At 36.6% G+C, this 19251-nt stretch overlaps 1 protein-coding gene across 7 annotated transcripts in view; it reads right to left on the minus strand.

Annotated features, from left to right (window-relative positions):
* Positions 1 to 19251, minus strand: part of mTor (serine/threonine-protein kinase Tor) — an 816233-nt gene that overhangs the window by 489165 nt on the left and 307817 nt on the right. For all 7 annotated transcript variants that reach the window (XM_090412780.1, XM_090412800.1, XM_090412771.1 and 4 more), the window contains 2 exons: positions 13319 to 13431; positions 8702 to 8816 (listed from right to left, as the gene is read on the minus strand). In XM_090412780.1, coding sequence (XP_090268906.1) covers positions 8702 to 8816; positions 13319 to 13431 — 228 coding nt within the window. The remainder of the gene's footprint in view (positions 1 to 8701; positions 8817 to 13318; positions 13432 to 19251) is intronic.

The following is a 19251-nucleotide window of genomic DNA, read 5'->3' on the forward strand; positions in this document are numbered from 1 at the left end:
AAGTGGTAGTTTGGAATCGTAATTAGGCATGACTCAGGGGTTTAGGTACATATGACATGTTTATTGGAATATCTAAACAGAATACACAAAAAATTCATACACTTAATTTGATTCAATACTAAATGAAAAGACTCGAGTTAAGAGGTTAACATATTCTAAATTAAATCAAAGCCTATAAAACATTCATCGTAAAACACAGTAATTGAAAATTGGGATAGATTGCAAATGATATGAAGTTAAGCTAAATTACCTTTCTGCAATGCTATTCATAAGATAATATAAACAAACATTCTAATGTTACTCAGTTACTAAAAATCCACAATTCTAATCTCGTTAAGTTAATCCTATCACATACAACACAAAAGATCTCTTCCAAACAATTCTTCTTACTCTCAAAGGAGGTTAACTTTCTAATTAGAGACTGTCCACAAAGTTCTTTAGAAAATTGTTCCTAATTTATATACACATATAATCTTTTCTCTTCTAAGGAATTTTATACACAAAATAGAGTAATTTTACTTTACCGAACTTTTTCCCGCGTCTTTCAGCACCATGTGTACATCTGGTTACTTCTTGTCTATTGGCTGTCCTTATGCCAACGTAGGGGTTACGCCATCTTCATGATTTCTGCCGAAAACGGACTCAAATCTCTGTGTTTCAGGATACATTTCGATGGGACTTTTCAGCGATGGCTTAATTCTGCTAGGACCGGAAATTTTACCTTCAGCTCTGCATAGAATCCTACTCCATTCTCAAAAAAGCTCGCTATCTGACATCTTATCTTAGCACAGATTTCATCTCCCCTACCCAAAACTACCTGCTAACTTCCGAACCACCAAGCAGGAAAACGATACGACAAGAGTGCCTTCCGATACAACACTCGTCCCCTTATATTCTTCGTTAGAGCGCCCCCTTTTTCGGAGTCCCTTTTGCACACGACCTATCTCTTTTCTCCCCTTGGGTTCATCCCTTGCTTTCCCGACACTGTTATGCTCTTGGATTCACAGAATACACGTCAACTTCGTGGCAGTAGCTTACACGGAACGTACGTTCCGTGTAAGCTACTGCCGCCGGCATTACGCTGGACACATGTACTTGTATACTTTCTAAGAATTATTACTTAGTAACTATCTAGTGACTCACAGTTAATCTATACAGCTTAAGTGAGACTTAAATTTAATATTAAAAAAATTTTTCCTTTAAGACATTCTCTAATTTAATTCTAGTAGTGATCAAAATATTAAAGTACATGGAACATAAGATAAAAATTGCAATTCTATACATAAAGTGAAGAAGTTTCACTTTTGATTTCAGCTGATGTGCAGGTATTTCTCTTTGTTAGTACGTTTAGTATGTTAGACTCTGAATGAATGATTTCTTTGCAAGATTCCTTCATTCAGGATCTAACAATACCTACCCTCCCACAGACATTACACTGCACATATGCAAGGAAAGAAAGTATTATTGTAGTGCCAAACACAGTATGTAACTAAATTCAATGTCCTAAGATGCTCTTTCAAATTTCCAATTGCAGAAAATGTGTATTCATAATGAAATCATTGGGTGCAAAAACCAAATGATTTGTGCAAAGCAAATTTTTAAAAGCAAATAAAGCTTTATATATTTGAAATCAGAATTGAATTTGAGATTTTCTATATCATTTAAACAGCTCACAAATAATAATTTTACTGATAAAATTTAGCCAAAAACATTTCACAATATCACGCTGCATATTGTACACTGAAAATGTCAAAATGCACCAATCATACACAGAAGGTACATAATATACATTCAAGCAAATTTTCACTTAAAACAAAACATATGATGACACCACATCATTGCAAATTAAGTTTCCTTTAAACATAAGTGTTATGCATCATTATGAATAACTATTATGCAAAATTTAATAAACTTTCAATTGTTTCAAATGTTTTGTTCACCCTTTATAGTTATATTATCAGTAAAGATGGTAAACACAAATGTATTTTAAAAAATTTAGTAAGGATTTTGAAAACCCTTGGAGAATTAAATTTTTTTTCTTTACTCATTACATTCAATTAACATTTTTTCCCTTAGCATGGCATTTTCACTGGATACACCATCATCAAATTCCTGACATGTACCCTCAAGAGGTGTACAGGATATGATAGTACTACATGAAAAATTTACATCATTACTAACTTCCTATCTACAATTTTCCTCCAAATCAGATGTTACTTATCAAGACTCCAACATTATCAGATCTTATATATCTATCGTCTAAGGAACTTTGTACCATATCAATCCACCTATATCTTGGTCTTCCTCTGGGTCGTTTTCCTGCCAACCTGGCAGAGAACACTTGTTTTGCTAATCTTTCCTCGCACATTCTATTTAAGTGACCATACCATCTGAAATTAGCTCTGCTAACGCATTCCTGGATGCTGACGATGTCAAGTTCTTTCCTAATATCCTCATTTTTAATATGATATTGCCATTGATGCCATCTGTTCACACCTCTAAACTTTCTCAGGACTCTCATATCTGCGGTCTCTAGTCTTTGGTTAAGTGTTTTACTTCTGACCCAGCTCTCAGATCCATAAGTTAAAAGTGGTCTGAACACTGTCTTGTATGCAGCTAATTTAGTGTTCTGACTAATTTCTCTCTTATTCCATATGAATTTATTCAATTGACTTTCTACATTACCAGCTTTGTTGATTCTGTTGTCTATTTCCACATTTAATTTACCATTTTCACTAAAAATTATGTCCAAGTAGCTGAAATGTTTTACTTGTTTCACAGGTCCCCATTCAAAACACTGCTGACATTTTCAACGATTTTATCTATTTTCATTGACTTTTTATTGCTGACCTTCATACCATATCTATTACAACAGTTATTCGATTTAGTCAGGGAATCTTGCAAACTTGAAGCAGATTTATTTAGAAGTATAACATTGTCTGCATAAAGCAAAGAGCTGACATTAACATCTCCAATTCAGATATTAATACCACTTCCCTTCATAATGTGATCCATATAGATAATGAATAACAGAGGGGATAATGTACATCCTTGCCTCACACCAGATTTAACATTAAACCAACTTCCTGTACTTCCTTCAATTCTAACTGCTGACTTACAACTCAAATAAAGACTAAGTATTGCTTGATATAATGCCCCACTGACACCATATAACTGTAGTGTATTGAATAGCTTCTCTCTTGGCACCTTGTTGTATGCTTTTTCCAGATCGACAAAACTTAAATACAGATCTTTGTTATATTCCCATGCTTTCTCAACTATTTGTTGTAAAGTGAACATCTTATCCTGACAACCTCTATTTGGCCTGAATCCAGCTTGTTCTTCACCAAGCTTTTCTTCAACAATTCTTCTCAACCGTTTCTCAAGTATACTAGCATAAATTTTGCCGCGAATACTCAGTAGATAAATACCTCTGTAATTCTCACATTCAGTTTTATTTCCTTTTTTATATATGGGTACTATGAGAGCTCTACTCCAATCATCGGGAATTTGTCCCTCTGTCCAGGACTTCTGAACTATGCAGTGCAGCCACTGTACAACTTTTATACTTCCATACTTGAGCATTTCTGGTTGAATATCATCTACTCCTGCTGCCTTTCCACATTTCAGGCTTCTGATGGCTTTTTCTTCTTCAAGCATGGATATGTATTTCTGACTGCATGCCTGGTCAGTGTTTTTTACCACTGTGCTGTCATCACTGCTTGTTTCATTTAGCAGTTTTTCAAAGTAATTACTACATACTTCAAGGATATCTTTTTCTCCTGTTTTCATGTCACCTTTATGATCTCTAACTCCTTTTACAGTACTCTTTCCAACATTCCTAAGCTTCTTCAACAAGCTCCAGAATATTTTGCCACCTTCTTGATATTTATTTTCTATATTCTTGCCGAAGTCCTCCCATGACTTTTGTTTAGCTAGTTTTACACAGTGTTTAGCATTCTTGCATTTGTCTCTACAGGGTGTTCGGGATAAATTTGACAGTTTCGTAAGGAAAAAGAAAATCTTCTTTGTATCTATTATATTTAATGAATTGACAAAAAAACATTACAGGCAGAGTTAATTACAATACTATCAACAAGATTTACTCAAAATAACCACCATTAGCATCGATCACAGCTTCAATTCTGCTTCGGAACCTCGAACAAGCTGATGCTACAGTCTCCCTGGGAAGGGCCGCAAAAACTGTTTTAATTTTATCCATTAACTGGGCTTTTGTATTACTGGAAGTGCGATTGGTGTCTTTTTCAACTGCGCCCCATACAAAATAATCCATGGGGTTAAGGTCTGGGGAGTTTGGAGGCCAAACATTTGGACTGGTGAAGTCGTAGAAATTTTCAGACAACCATTTTTGACTTTTCCCAGAGGTGTGGCAAGGGGCCGAATCCTGCTGCCATACATACGGCCTACCATTGGCTACCCTTGTTATCCAGGGCTTGACTACAGTTAGCAACTCCACGAACAAAGCCCGAATTCCAATGCCAGGGTTCTTCAACACCTGTTCCTGCAGATTTGCGAGGAATTCTGCTGTACGAACGCAATCAGATCGTCTGCTAGGGATCTTTCTTCTTGCTACATCCTCGTAGTCACCATTGCAAGTCTCTAGTTCATGCCTGATTGTTTTTACTGTATTCAGGGAGCATTGGGCAGCAGTCGTAATATCCTTATTTTGATGGCGGGCACGAATCATCATGATACAAGTTATTCTCTTCCATGATTCAGGTGGGTTCCAGCTATCCATCCTTTCTGACATCTTGTATATGAATGAAGAAGGGTCCAAACTTTTAAATGAAGAGAAGTGTGTGTTAATACATGTAACTTACGGAAAAATATAATTAATTATAAATATGTCAAATTTATCCCGAACACCCTGTATATTCTCTAAGAGCACAAGCTGACTTATTTGACATGAACTTTTGATATGCTTTCTTCTTTTCCTTCACTGCTTCTTTAACTTCCTGTGTCCACAAGGGAGTTCTGATTTTTTTATCCTTGCAGACAACCTCACCACATCCCTCTTTGGCAGAATCAATCAATGTTTTCTTCAGAGTTTGCCAGTGAATCTCCAAAGTTTGATTCCTGTTCTCAAACTCTTTTCATTTTTTTCTTCAATAATATTTGTGTATTTTAGTCTACAGTTCACATATGAGAGCTACTCAACTTTTATTCACTTTAAAACTTTCTTACATGTCATTCTTTTCAATATGAAATTCAATTTTATCCTGCTCAAGACTAAATAATTATCACTTCCAATTTCAAATCCTCTGTACGCTCTGGTGTCCTGCACCAGGGAGAAAACATGACTATCAACAATAACATAGTCAATGAGACTTTTCTTATTCCTTGCCTCTTCTTTCCATGTGAATTTGTGCACATTTTTATGTTGGAACATGGTGTTAGTAATAACCAGTCCATGTCCTGAGCAGAAATCGAAAAGGTATTTGCCATTATTATTAGCTTTGCTCTTTTCTCCAAATTTTCCCAAAACATGTTTGTATGTCTGATAATCACTTTCTACTCTGCTATTTAGATCCCCAAAAAGGACCAACTTTTTCTTTTTCATTGTGTCAGTTGCTTTCTCTAGAGCCTCAAAAAATTCCTCCACTTCTACCTTAGTAGAGCCTTCTCTGGGACCATAGGCACAAATAAGTCTCATTGTCCGATTCCCCATTCTGATATTTGCCCACATCACTCTACTTGAGACTGCCTGCCATTCAAGAAGATTAGCCTCGTATTTAGTGTTGAATACTATGGCTACCCCTTCATTTCCTTGATTGTCATTGCCTGATATAACATTTTGTATTTATTGCTGAGAAAGATCTCACCAGTTTTTGTCTTTTTTATTTCAGTCATGCCTATTATGTCAATCTGGTACTTATCTAATTCCTCAGCTAGCTCCATATCTTTGCCATTCAGGCTTCTTATGTTCATAGTACCAATCTACTACTGTTGATAGTTCCATGGCGAAAACATCAGCTTGTTTAACCGGGCAACGTCCCAGTCAGAATGAAATTTTGTCATGTTGTATCATCATTTTGTATATTGGTTTAAGCCAATAAGAATACAATTTGGTAGGCTAAATCCCAAATTGCCAGCCCATACTTGTTCGTTCAGTATCCAGTTAGATATCCAACAGGGAGCACCATAAGAAGGTGAGGACTGGACATTAGGTGAGAAGCCCTGGTCGGTTCTCCGCATTCCTTTAAAAGCTATGTGGAGGTCTCCTCTCAATTATACAGCGTTGACCCTTAAGCACCCTCCTGGATACATTAACCATGTATAAGGACAGGAAAGTATTAAAATGATATCAGGAGACTTATTAAACAGGTATCTCCATATGGACAGATGACTCATCACAGGAAACACATACTAACCTCATCACATCATCAAATTCCTGCCATGTACCCTCAAGGGATGCACAGGATATGATAGTACTACATGAAAAATTTACACCATTAAACTTTAAACAAATAAAACTTATCCTAGTCATTACTTATTTGCTGTAAGGGCACTCACAACCGCATACACTATCTACCATTAATAGTCTGGAAACCCCTGTTATTTGAAGTTATGAAACATTCCTGGTTTGATAATAACATAGAAACCAGTGTACAGATAGTAGGAAGCAGTATTTCATCATAGCAGTTGAATACAGGTGGTATGGCAACACGATGTGAACTCAGTGACTTTGAGTAAGGTGTCATCATGGGCTGTCAGATTGGTGATATGTTCATATGTGCCATTGTCACTCAACTGGAGCATCCAAAATCAACGGTTGGTGAAGTGATCAATGAAGACGTTTTGGCATCACTAGTGCAGGAAAACGCCCAGTGTGGTTTCCGAAAATGACTGACAGGGATAGATGAGTGTTAGAATGGGTGGCACACAAAAACCAGCCTACAATCGGCACAGACCATTCGTCTGTGCCAAATTATGCATGGTGTTACTGTGCAGAGTGACAATAACACCATGATGGGCTAATACTGTACGAATACTAATACTGTATGAAAAGAACTCCATTTACTGTGTTTCCACAGAAGAGCAGCGAAACACAAGCCAAATATCACAACAATGAGCAAGGCAACTCGTCTGACCTGGTGCAAAGAGCTTGTGAACTGGCCAATTGACCAGCAGAAAATAGTACTCTGGAGCAATGAATCAAGGTTAACCTGCTTCCAGTCTGATGGCAGGATTTGGGTATGGAGGCAGCCTAGTGAACACTTGTTACCACAGTGTATTGTACAAACAGTAAAATTTGGTGGTGGTGGTGGTGGTGGTGGAGTAATTGTGTGGGGTGAATTCAGCTGGTTTGTAGTAGGACCACTGGTTGTTGTCTGTGGTTGGAAAAATGCAACTCAGTACCGTAATATTCTGGATAATCAGGTGTTGCCAACACTGTGGAGTTTTTATGGAATGGAACCATGTTACTATCAAGATGACAATGCCCCATGCGACAAAGCTGCAGCTGGTATGGAATGGTATGAAGAGATGGATGTGGCAATTAAGATCCAGACTGGAGTGGTACATCCTTGATTTGTCACCAAACTCAGTGCTGTTTTGATGGAGAGATGGAGACAAATTCGACCTAATGTCTGCCATACATTGGTGGAAAGCCTCCCTCAAAGGTTGTAGTAGGTGATCAAAGCCAAAGGTGGACATACCCAATATTAGGGTTTGCTTGCTGGTATCAAATGTAAATTGCTAAAGTGACCAGACAATTATTGGTAGATAATGTATGTCAATCCATTCTACTCATTTCACTCTCCAAGGCAAAAAATCTAGTCTACACATCCTCTCTCACACATACACACACACACAATTTCCAAGTCTGAACCTAAGTTTTCTCTCTCTCTCTCTCTCTCTCTCTCTCTAAATTACAGTGTTTTTAACACACAGGTAATCCTTTGAGCCAACTTCAACTCTCTGTCTACCATTACCTCCAAATCCCTAGCCTCATCAATTTCTTTCAATCCAGTATCATCGATGTGATATACAATATGTAATATTTTAATCCTGAAGTGCATAGCTTTACGTTTTGCAACATTAAATGGACAGCCTCTATCCTTTGCCCACAATGTCAATTCATTGAAACCATCCTTCTAGATATATAAATCACCTTTATCAACTATTGCCCTCCTCTTATTGGCAAACAACTGAATGCTCCCCTTCAAATCTTCTGCTATATCATTAATATACTCTTTACTTTGTATATTAAATTGTACTCCAGGACTCTGTACTAGGACAGTGCTCCAAGGTACTGTCCTAATACAGAGCCCAGGAGCACTCCACTAGTCATCCTCATTCACCTTGATTCCACTCCACCATACACCACCCTCAAATGTCTTTCATCCAATTCTCCCCCCCTCCATTTGCTCCAACTTATGTAATAGTTTTGCATACAATCTTGTGGAAAAAGAAACATTTGAAAGAGGTAGACTGGTAGCATTAACCAGAAAATGATCACTTCACATATAAGATAAGCATTTTCAAAGGATATACCTAAAATGAAATCAATACTAAACTTTAAAACAGGCAAAGATGGCTTCTACTACTGTTCAAAACAATAGGACACAGTGATAAAAGAAAACTGCATTTCAACCCATTTCTTAATTACACTTCAAGATATAAGCGAAGTTTAAAGCATATATTTCCAACCTTCTGGAACTAAAAATACTTTTTTTACCTGCCGTAATTCAGGCTGAGTATCCAGGTTTCGAACTAAAGGATGTAAAATTCGTGATGCAAAATCAGTAAAACCAAGAGTTTCAGAAAGGTGATCAATAGTTTCTAAAGCAGTTCTGAAAAAAAAAATTCATGTGAAACATTGCATTCATAAGTTATTATACAGCTTATAAAACACATAATAGTAATGTTCCAACAAAAGGTATAATTGATTACTATGATATATTTCATTATATACTGTTCTATTAAACGCTTATGCAATTTGGATGTTTTAAAATTTAAATTCAAAAACAAAAGAAAACTTTCCAACATTTCTTTCCAGCAAACTTCTTAAAAGTTTTCAATCTTCAAATTACAAAAATGAAACAAAAGTTTTCAGCTTTAACATTTTTAACATTTCAGACATTTACAATTGTAAAAGATTATTCAACAAAATATTTTTGGAGGGGATAACTGGGTTAAGTATTTTTTGGATTTTTTGGAGGGGATAGCCGTTGGCTGAGAAAGTGTCACGGATGTGATTTAGTTCAGTGGTTTGGGCTTGATCATTAGAACAGATTATTTTTTCCCTGTTGAACTCTAGACCCCCCCCGCATATATGGGCTCCCAAAAATACACAAAGAAAATGTGCCATTACGTCCCATAGTGGATGGCATTGATTCCCCCACTTACAAACTAGCCAAGCATTTAGCCAAAGCGCTCTCACACTATACTGGCAATACACCATCACACATAAAAAACTCAGCCCACTTCAAAGCCAGTATAGAAAACCTTACACTCCAACATAATGACATAATGGTCAGTTTTGATGTCTCCTCCCTATTCACGAATATCCCCCTCAAAGAAACCTTAGAGCTAATCCAAGCTAAATTTCCTCCCGATATCTCAGCCCTATTTCAGTTTACAATGAACTTAGGCTATTTCGTTTGGCAGGAAAAATTCTACAAACAGATAGAGGGGACAACCATGGGTTCACCACTTTCCCCACCCTTGGCCAACTTCTTCATGGAGATGTTTGAAGAGAAAGCCTTAAACTCAGCCCCACAAAAACCTACCATATGGCTTCGCTAAGTTGATTATGTTTTCGCTATTTGGCCACATGGCCGGGATTCACTCCTCTCCTTCCTAACACACATGAACAACCAACACCCTAGAATCAAATTCACCCTGGAAAAAGAGGAAAACAATAACCTCCCCTTCCTAGACACACTAGTCACCTGCCAACCTGATGGAACCTTGGTTTTCTCAGTTTATAGAAAACCCACCCATACAGGCAGATACGTTCACCAACAATCTCCCCCCCCTCACAACAATATGGAGTTATTAAAACATTATTCAACAAGGCAAAAATAATCTGTTCTAATGATCAAGCCCTAACCACTGAACTAAATCACATCCGTGACACTTTCTCAGCCAACGGCTATCCCCTCCAAAAAATCCAAAAAATACTTAACCCAGTTATCCACAACCCACCACCCCCTCCCCTTCACAAAAAAGATTACTCTAAATCCATCACTATTCCCTACATCAGAGGCACCTCGAAAAAAATCAATAAAATCTTAAAAAAGCATGACTTGACCACTTGTTACAGACCACATAGAAAACTGGCATCCCTTATCTGCTCCATCAAAGACCAACCACTTCCCCTAGACCTACCTGGTGTATACTAGGTCCCTTACAACTGTAAACTGTCCTACTTTGGCCAAACAGGCAGGACAGCCAATATCAGAATCTCAGAACACAAGGATTACATCCGATTTCACCAGTACAGCCACTCTGGGCTTGCAGACCACGCTCCGGATACTCGCCACAGAATAAGATGGAAGAAAGCAGCGGTAATACACCGCAGCAAGTTCAAGTATGAAAGACTATTCATGGAATCAGCCTCAGCCCTTAGGAACATGCCAAACCTCAACAAATTTGGATGCATGAAACTGCCCCAAATTTGGGAAACTTTTATCAGAAGAACTTCAGCCCAAAGGCCAAGAACTACCAATATAGCCCGCCAGGGGCACCATCAGGACTTTAGGAAAACGCTAGCTTCAGTCTCATTTGCTGTTATTAGTACTTGTGTGCACGTGTCTTTTTAGTAAGTTCCCAAGAAGATGGCAACGTGACGTTCGCCGAAATATCGGAAAGTATATATTAAAGTTTATTTAATCTATATTTCTAGTATACGCTGTCAATTCCTTAAATATTAGTTATTCTGATAATACAGTAGTGACTTTTGCTTCTCTTGTGATTGACAACATGACAATTTTTTGAATATTTATCTACACTCAATGGACAAAACATTAGAAATAGGAGTGAGGAGAAGTTGACACTGGCACCCCTATCCCATACAGAGTGAAATGTACTCAAACCAAACACAGATGGTAAATAGGCAGACATCGGGCTTCCCAACAGTGTGTTGCAATCAATGAACATGATAAATGTAGTAATCTTAGCAACTTTGATCATGAACGCATTATCAGCACAAGACAGAAGGGTCATTCTATTGCCCAAGTGGTAAGAATCCTAGGGTTCTTGTGGGCAACCATATCAAGTATGTAATCAATGGATGTACTATCACTCAGCGAGCAAGTGGTGGCCAACTACACACCACTGATGACTCGGATCAATGTAGACTGTTTAGGCTCAAAGACCAACTGCAGAGCAACATCAGCACAAATCACATCCAGTTTCAATGTCAGAGTTCCAAGCAGCATTAGCAAGCAAATGGTACGCCATACCATTTGCTTGCTAATGCTCCTGTAGCCCATGCATACCATGGGCTACAGGAGCCAACACCCTAATCATGTACAACTGTTGACAGCTCATCACTGGGCATTGCACCTTGCATGATACTGAGACAATCAAAACTGGACCTCTGAAGAGTGGACCAGAGTCATTGGTCTGATGAATCCCATTATCAGTTGCAACAAGCTGACAGGAGGGTATGGTGTGGCATCAACAGCATGAGGCCATGGCCCCATTATGCCAGGCCAGCTCTGTGATGGTTTGGGGAGCCTTCTCATGTGTCACATTAGGTTCCTTAGTTTGTCTGCAGAGGTCCTTAAATGCCGTGGCTACCAAGAATGTGCTGACTGATCACCTATACACACTTTCTTTCATGCAGCTGATGGTCTGTTTCAGCAGAACAATGCACTGCCCCACCAGGCATGGCTCGAGGAACATTCATCTGAGTTTGGGATCACCAGTGCCCCCCCCCCCACCAAAGTCCCTGGATTTAAATCTGATTGAATCTTTCTGGGATGCTGTAGAGCAAGACATCAGATCCATGATGTCTTGCTGTACAGCATCCCAAAAATTTAGGTGTTGGTCCAGGACCAACACCTAAGGTGCAGTTGTGGACAATGCTGTAACAAGCATGGCTGGAATTACCTCCGGCATCTTGTGGAATCAATGCCTTGGAGAGTACAGGTTGACACTAGAGGAGGAAGACTACCACACTAATAGATAGGTATCTCTAATTTTTTGTCCATTGAGCATATAAAAACAGCACCAATATTTCAACTTCTGACACTCATACAAAATTATATTTACACTCTAAATATAATTTTATAAACTAACTTTAATTAATTTATTTCACATCTAAGCAAGTCTGCAATAGCCAAAGATAAAAATAACATCTCGAAATGTCTTGTTCACAACACACAAAATCAAACACACACATTTAAATAATTATTTTTATAAAATGCTTTATAACATTCTTAACTTATTCATTTTTATATTATTAATTTGTAGGATATCTGAATTGTAATACAGATATCCTAGAGAAGGATAGGAAGATGGGAGTGATAGAATCTAGGGAAGTGGATGGGGACTTTAAGTTCAGGATACATATAGCTAAAGTTAGTCACAAATTGCATCTATAATTCAAAGGACACAGATAAGTGAAAATTGGTACTACTGCATACAATGCTGATCAGGTCATATCTGAATTTCACCTAGATAAGATCTGTGTACAGATCTTATCTAGGTGATATTAGAGTCCTCTGGAAGGAAGTGATTGTGACTGTCTCAGGACTGTGAAACAGTGAGTATGAAGACAAATTAAGAACATGTGGTCTGCAGAACCTAGCAGACCACATGATACGATAGGAAAAATATGTGGTGATGAGAGAAGCCCCTCTGATAGATTATAGAGTAAAATGGTACAAAACAGTAACCGGCACTGGGAAAAACAACACAGAGTTCTCCATGAAGCAGTATCAGGATCATGTGAGTAAGGAAGATAAACAGATTTATTTATTTTTGCATTTAGAGTGGTAAATTAGTGGAATACATTGCTGCAAAGTGCAACAACACCAAATGTGTTCAAGACAAAGTATATGTTTTGTGGTCTAAGGTGAGTTCTGCCCAATGCAAATGAATCTAAGGTTTGAAAAACAATACTAATACAAAATTTTACCTCCCCCCATGATATGTCCCAACATCCTGATATGCCATATGCTATCTGACAACCCTACTCAAATTAAATTACATACAATAAACTACTTAAAAAATTTACAGTCATATAATATAAATACTGGTTATCCCTACTATATATAAATAAATAAATAAATATATATATATATATATATATAAAAACACATCAACATAAAGTATTGAATACCTCTGCACATTTAGTGGTACATCAGGAGAATCAAATAACTTTACAATTGGTGGTACTATAAGATGCAAATAGTCATCTAAGTTTGAACCAAATTTCTGGAGAGCTGTAAGAAGCTGCAAATAGTACTATTTTTGAATTAATAATGAATTTTTGAAGTAAAAATTTTTGAAATAAAAATGAATTAATCTTCGAAATTGTTATAATTCTTGACCACTGAGATTAATGAATAACTAACTCTTATTTAGAAGTATTGGTCAAGTGTTAATAAACTATTTAATCACCAACTAGTTTTGCCGGCTATTGCTGTCGGCTTCTTCAGGGTACAATAAGGTAGGCAAAGTAAATTACAAGCTAGATGTTAACTAACAATTCTAATTCAATAACAAAATAGTACTGAGCGTGAAACAATACATATATATATATATATATATATATATATATATATATATACCATATTTGCCGGCACATAAGACGCACCGGCATATAGGACACACCCCCTTTTTTGTACACATTTTTTAGGAAAAAAACTTTATCACTTTATGAATATTATAATGAATTTAAAGTATTTCAAATATAATGTAATAAGTAGGTCAACTTTCAACAAATACCTAATCTAACTAGGAAAGAGTACCCATCTTTTAATCATCAAAACCCAGAAATTCATCTCCAGAGCTAAATGAAGAGACATTTGAAACCTCTTCTAAATCAGAATCTGAGTCCTCATACAACAAATTGTCCTCTGTACCATCCAGTACATTACTAATGCCACGCTTCTTAAATGATTTAACCACTGTCTCAGTTTTCACAGCATCCCATGAAGCTTTGACCCACTCACAAACTTGCGAAATGCTAGGCCTCTTCCTTCTTCCTGATGGCATAACCTCAAAATCTGAAGACTGCATCCAGCTGTTCCACTTCTCCTTCATAAATCCCTTAAATGGTTTATTAATACAGACTTCTAAAGGTTTGAAGCTGACTAGTTAAACCTCCTGGAATTACAGCTAACTGAGTTTTCAATTCCTTGAGTTTATTTATAACATCGTTTGTTCTGTGAGAGCGAAACTGATCCCATACTAGCATGGCAGGCTTCTTCAACAGTCCACCAGGGTGCCTAGACCAAATTTTATCTATCCATAACTTCATTCCTCCTCCATCCATCCAGTTTTTTGCATGAACATGTACAAACACTCCTTTAAGCAGTTTTTCTTTGGGTAGCGTCTTCCTTTTAAAAATCTATAGTGGCGGCAATTTTGTCCCATCAGCACAGCAGGATAAAACAACCGTGTAGCAAGTTTTTTCGTGTCCCAAAGTTTTAATAGTAACACTTTTAGTGCCTTTGGAATCTACAGTTTTGTTTGAGGCACATCAAAAGTCAGCAGAGCCTCGTCCATGTTTCCTATTTGTGCTAGTTCAAAATTTTTTCGTTTCCTTGCATTAATGACAAATCGATGAAATTCAATCATTTTTTCTTCATATTCAGCTGGCATCTTTTGTGTTATTTTTGTTTTAGTCTGCATACATAGCTGGTTTCTCTTCATGAATCTTGAACACTATGATAATGATCCAGTAAAGTTGCCGATCCCTCTGTTAGTGGCTATCGCTTTCACTTGATGAATAATCATTTTTGTAGACAATGAAAGTCCTGCTTTTCTGTGGTCTAAAATCCAAGTATTCTGTTCTGCCTCAAGTTCTGGCCATTTTGCAGTTCCACTTTGTAGATTATGTTTACTGTGAGTTGCTTTTTTTAAATCCTCTTCCTGATTCTGCCAAGTTCTTATTATTTTTCTCAGTTGGGGGTGGTCCGAAATCCTCTCTGCAACCCTATTTCCATGTTCTTTAGCATACGCAATCACACGTAGCTTGTATGCAATATTGTAACAATGGCGATGTTTTTCATCCATAATTTGCCAAGAAATTTAGAGAAAATTTAATGGCAGAAATTTATCACCGTTCACAACTGCGACAACAATTGGAAAGTTTAAACAAACAGGACTCAGCTGTGATCGTCGATGACAGCGATTGTGCATTCACTGAATTCTACATCAGTGTTTCTCAAAGTGTGGTACGCGTACTCCTAGGGGCACATGAAAGGTCTTCAGGGGGTCCTTGGCAATTTTCGGCTATGCATCATTAATGCATAGAATAAAATTCGATGTATCTGTAAAGTTCGAGATCGTAAAACGTTCCTATTGTATCACATCACTGAATAAGGTACAGAGACATCTGCAGGCTGTGCAATATGTTTCTCAACAAACAGTGCAATTAGAGACAACTGGAATAAAAACGGCACTAACTAATGTATCGCAGTCCCCCTCCCACAGAAAATGCTTAACTCAAGCAAAACCATATGTTGTCGGTGCAGCATATGGTTTTTTTGAATGAACGTGTTAAAACGAAGAAATATATAGTGAATGTGTTTCAGATATTATATAAGGAATTCGGTTGAAGAGAATTAGCATTTCAACTCAACTGTCGGCTTGTCTTTGTCATTTAGTAGCACGATCTTTTGTTAATATCGCACCAATCATATGAACGTGGATGTCTGAAGTTTGAGAAACACTGTGCTACATAACTGGAATGCTCTTACACACACCGCAAGGAAGCAATAAAGAAATCGCATAACTCGGAACAGAGAAAATTTCCAGAAATGAAAATAATAAAAAACTGAGTATCGGCGTATAAGACGCACCCTGTTTTTCAGACCTATTTTCAAAGAAAAAAAAGTGCCAGCAAATACGGTATATATATATTGTTTCACACTCAGTACTATTTTGTTATTGAATTAGAATTGTCAGTTAACGTCTAGCTTGTGATTTACTTTGCCTACTGTACCCTGAAGAAGCCGACAGAGCAATAGCCGGCGAAACTAGTTGGTGATTAAATAGTTTATTAAAACTTGATCAATACTTCTAAATAAGAGTTAGTTATTCATGAATTAATCTTCATTTTTATTTCTAATTAATACTTGTTTACATAGAATGTGAAATAAATTCCATAACATTCAAGTATTACATGATTCAATGTTTGCACCATTTCAACATGTATTAAGTAGGGCAATTTTAAAGCCCAAAATGCATCTTTGTAATAACTTATAACTTTCATTCAATAAAGAAAATAACTAATAACTTTTCGAAATAATGAAAAGAAAAAAATCTTGTCAACCAAAGATTCCCAGATTTTTAAGATTTTTTTTTTGAAGGACTAGTATTGATCCTTGAGAAAAAATATCAGTTATAAAGAAGATTGAAAATAAAATTAATAAAATGTGTAACTTTGGTTTATTTACATTAAAAAAAAAAATATATATATATATGTTAAAGATGCCAAGCTATTTTAAACCTGGTTTTACTCCATTTCCCAAAGCAAACAGACAATTAAGTCAAGTTTGCACCTGCACGTAGTGCAAGTCTAGGTGACCCGTAAAGTAGTACAAGTCTAGGCAACTCTTGGTAAAGGTGGAATAAGCTCTGATCACTATTCTTAATATTTACCCTTAATGCAAAGCCCATCTCCTTTAGGAGATATATGATGCTATGCATTAAAGGCAGGGGGAGGGGACCACTATCCATACCAGTTTCGATCTTTATTGAGGTCTCATCAGTGGGAGCCAGGCTTAGAAATATTAAGGTTAAGTAATACAGAGCTTATAAGTATTTTACCAAAACAAGTTACCATAAGGTGCTTTGACCTTATTAAATAAAAATCTCAGGATGAGAGATAGATGTAGGAAGTTTTTTACCTTGGGTATGATTTATGTTAAAGATGCCAAGCTATTTTAAACCAGGTTTTACTGGTTTTGCATTAAAGGTAAATATTAAGAATAGTGATCACAGCTTATTCCACCTTTACCACAAGTTGCCTAGACTTGTACTACTTTATGGATCACTTAGACTTGCACTATGTGCAGGCGCAAACTTGATTTAATTGTCTGTTTGCTTACTTGGGAAATGGAGTAAAACCAGGTTTAAAATAGCTTGGCATCTTTAACATATATTATACCCAAGGTAAAAAACTTCCTACGTCTATCTCTCATCCTGAGATTTTTATTTAGGCAAGGGGGGGGAACACTACCCAGACCGGTTTCGACCTTTATTGAGATCTCATCAGTGGTAAAAAACTTCCTACATCTATCTCTCATCCTGAGATTTTTATTTAATAAGGTCAAAGCACCTTATGGTAACTTGTTTTAGTAAAATACTTATAAGCTCTGTATTACTTAACCTTAGTATTTCTAAGCCTGGCTCCCACTGATGAGATCTCAATAAAGGTCGAAACCGGTCTGGGTAGTGTCCCCCCCCCCTTGCCTTTAATGCACAGCATCATACATCTCCTAAAGGAGATGGGCTTTGCATTAAGGGTAAATATTAAGAATAGTGATCAGAATAGTGATAGTGATAAGAATAGTCACTATTCTTACTTTTATTCTGCCTTTGCCATGAGTTGCCTAGACTTGTACTACTTTACGGGTCACTTAGACTTGCACTACGTGCAGGCGCAAACTTGACTTAATTGTCTGTTTGCTTACTTGGGAAATGGAGTAAATCCAGGTTTAAAGTAGATTGGCATCTTTAACATATATTATACCCAAAGTAAAAAACTTCCTACATATATATATATATATATATGTATTTTTATATGTAGAAAATAAAACCAGTTTTAAAATAGCTTGGTTTCTTTAACATTTATATATATATATATATATATATATACAGGGTGGTTCAAAATTCCACGTACAAACTTTGAGGATTATGTTGAGGTAGAGAACATAAAAATCAACTACATTCACGTAGGAAAGCATGACCGGAAACGTCACCTGAAAGGGATAGGTGGCGCTGGTCACCAGTGCTCCAGGTGAGCAATTGGGGCTTCCTCATTAAAGCTTTCGCCATTGTAAGAAGAACATCCGTCGTTTTATGAACGCTGAGACGGCAGACATGCAATTCCACTGTTCAGGCCACTGCTGGCATTTGTCCGGCAGCGGACTGAAGAAAGCTGTTCATGATCAGAGCTTTGAGAAATGCACCCATCTGCTTGTCTGTGACAAGTGAGAATTTTTAGTTAAGTAAAAAAAGTTTTAGGTTTTATTTATGTAATGGCAATTCTGTGTTCCATTTAAATCATCAACATTTTATATTTTTATCACTGTGGTGTCTGGTGGTAGATGTAGGTTATTACAAATGTTTTGTTTTATAAATATTTTCATGATGCCTGCATAGCTATCAATTAGAGGATAGGTACACAGACATAAAAAATATCTGAAGAGAGCTCAAGGATAATGCAAGGAAGTAACTAGCTATTTATGGCATGACAATGTGTTTTATTTTATTTATTTTATAGTAACACAGAATACAAATAAGCCAGATGCTGATAGCATTAATTGGCTTATTTTGAACTCAATGATGGAATATGAGAAATTTGAACCTCTAATAGTAGATATTTACACCTTACAGATTTTTTTTTGTTTTCCTAAAGTATATAATTTCTAAATAGTGCTTATAACAACATAACTTAAATGTTTTATGAATGATTTCTCAGTTGCTGCTATGTTATAAGACAATGTCACTCCTCTTCATCCATTATTGTTTTGGGACCTATCTGAATTCAGAAAACCTACTACTGTAGTTGTAAGAATGTGAATTGAAGTAAGATTATTTTTGCAAGTAAAAACAAAGAACTGTCTTGTCCAATGCCTATACAATATGTGTGCAGACTTAAGGGTTTTATTTTACTAAGAGTTTTTATGTTGATTTTGAATGCTTTTAGCCTCAACATTTTGTTTATAATATCACAAAGAAAATTGTCCTGAATCACTTTTATGGGAAAAAAAAAATTTTTTTTTGTGATATTATAAACAAACATTGGGGATAAAAATGTCAGAACTGCGTGAAATAATCATATATCATTCATAAATATAAAATAAATGGTCATGTGTC

The sequence above is a fragment of the Typopeltis vanoorti genome, chromosome 2 (assembly GCF_054136105.1).
Source record: "Typopeltis vanoorti isolate ZY-2024b chromosome 2, IOZ_Tvanoo_1.0, whole genome shotgun sequence".
NCBI lineage: Eukaryota > Metazoa > Arthropoda > Arachnida > Uropygi > Thelyphonidae > Typopeltis > Typopeltis vanoorti.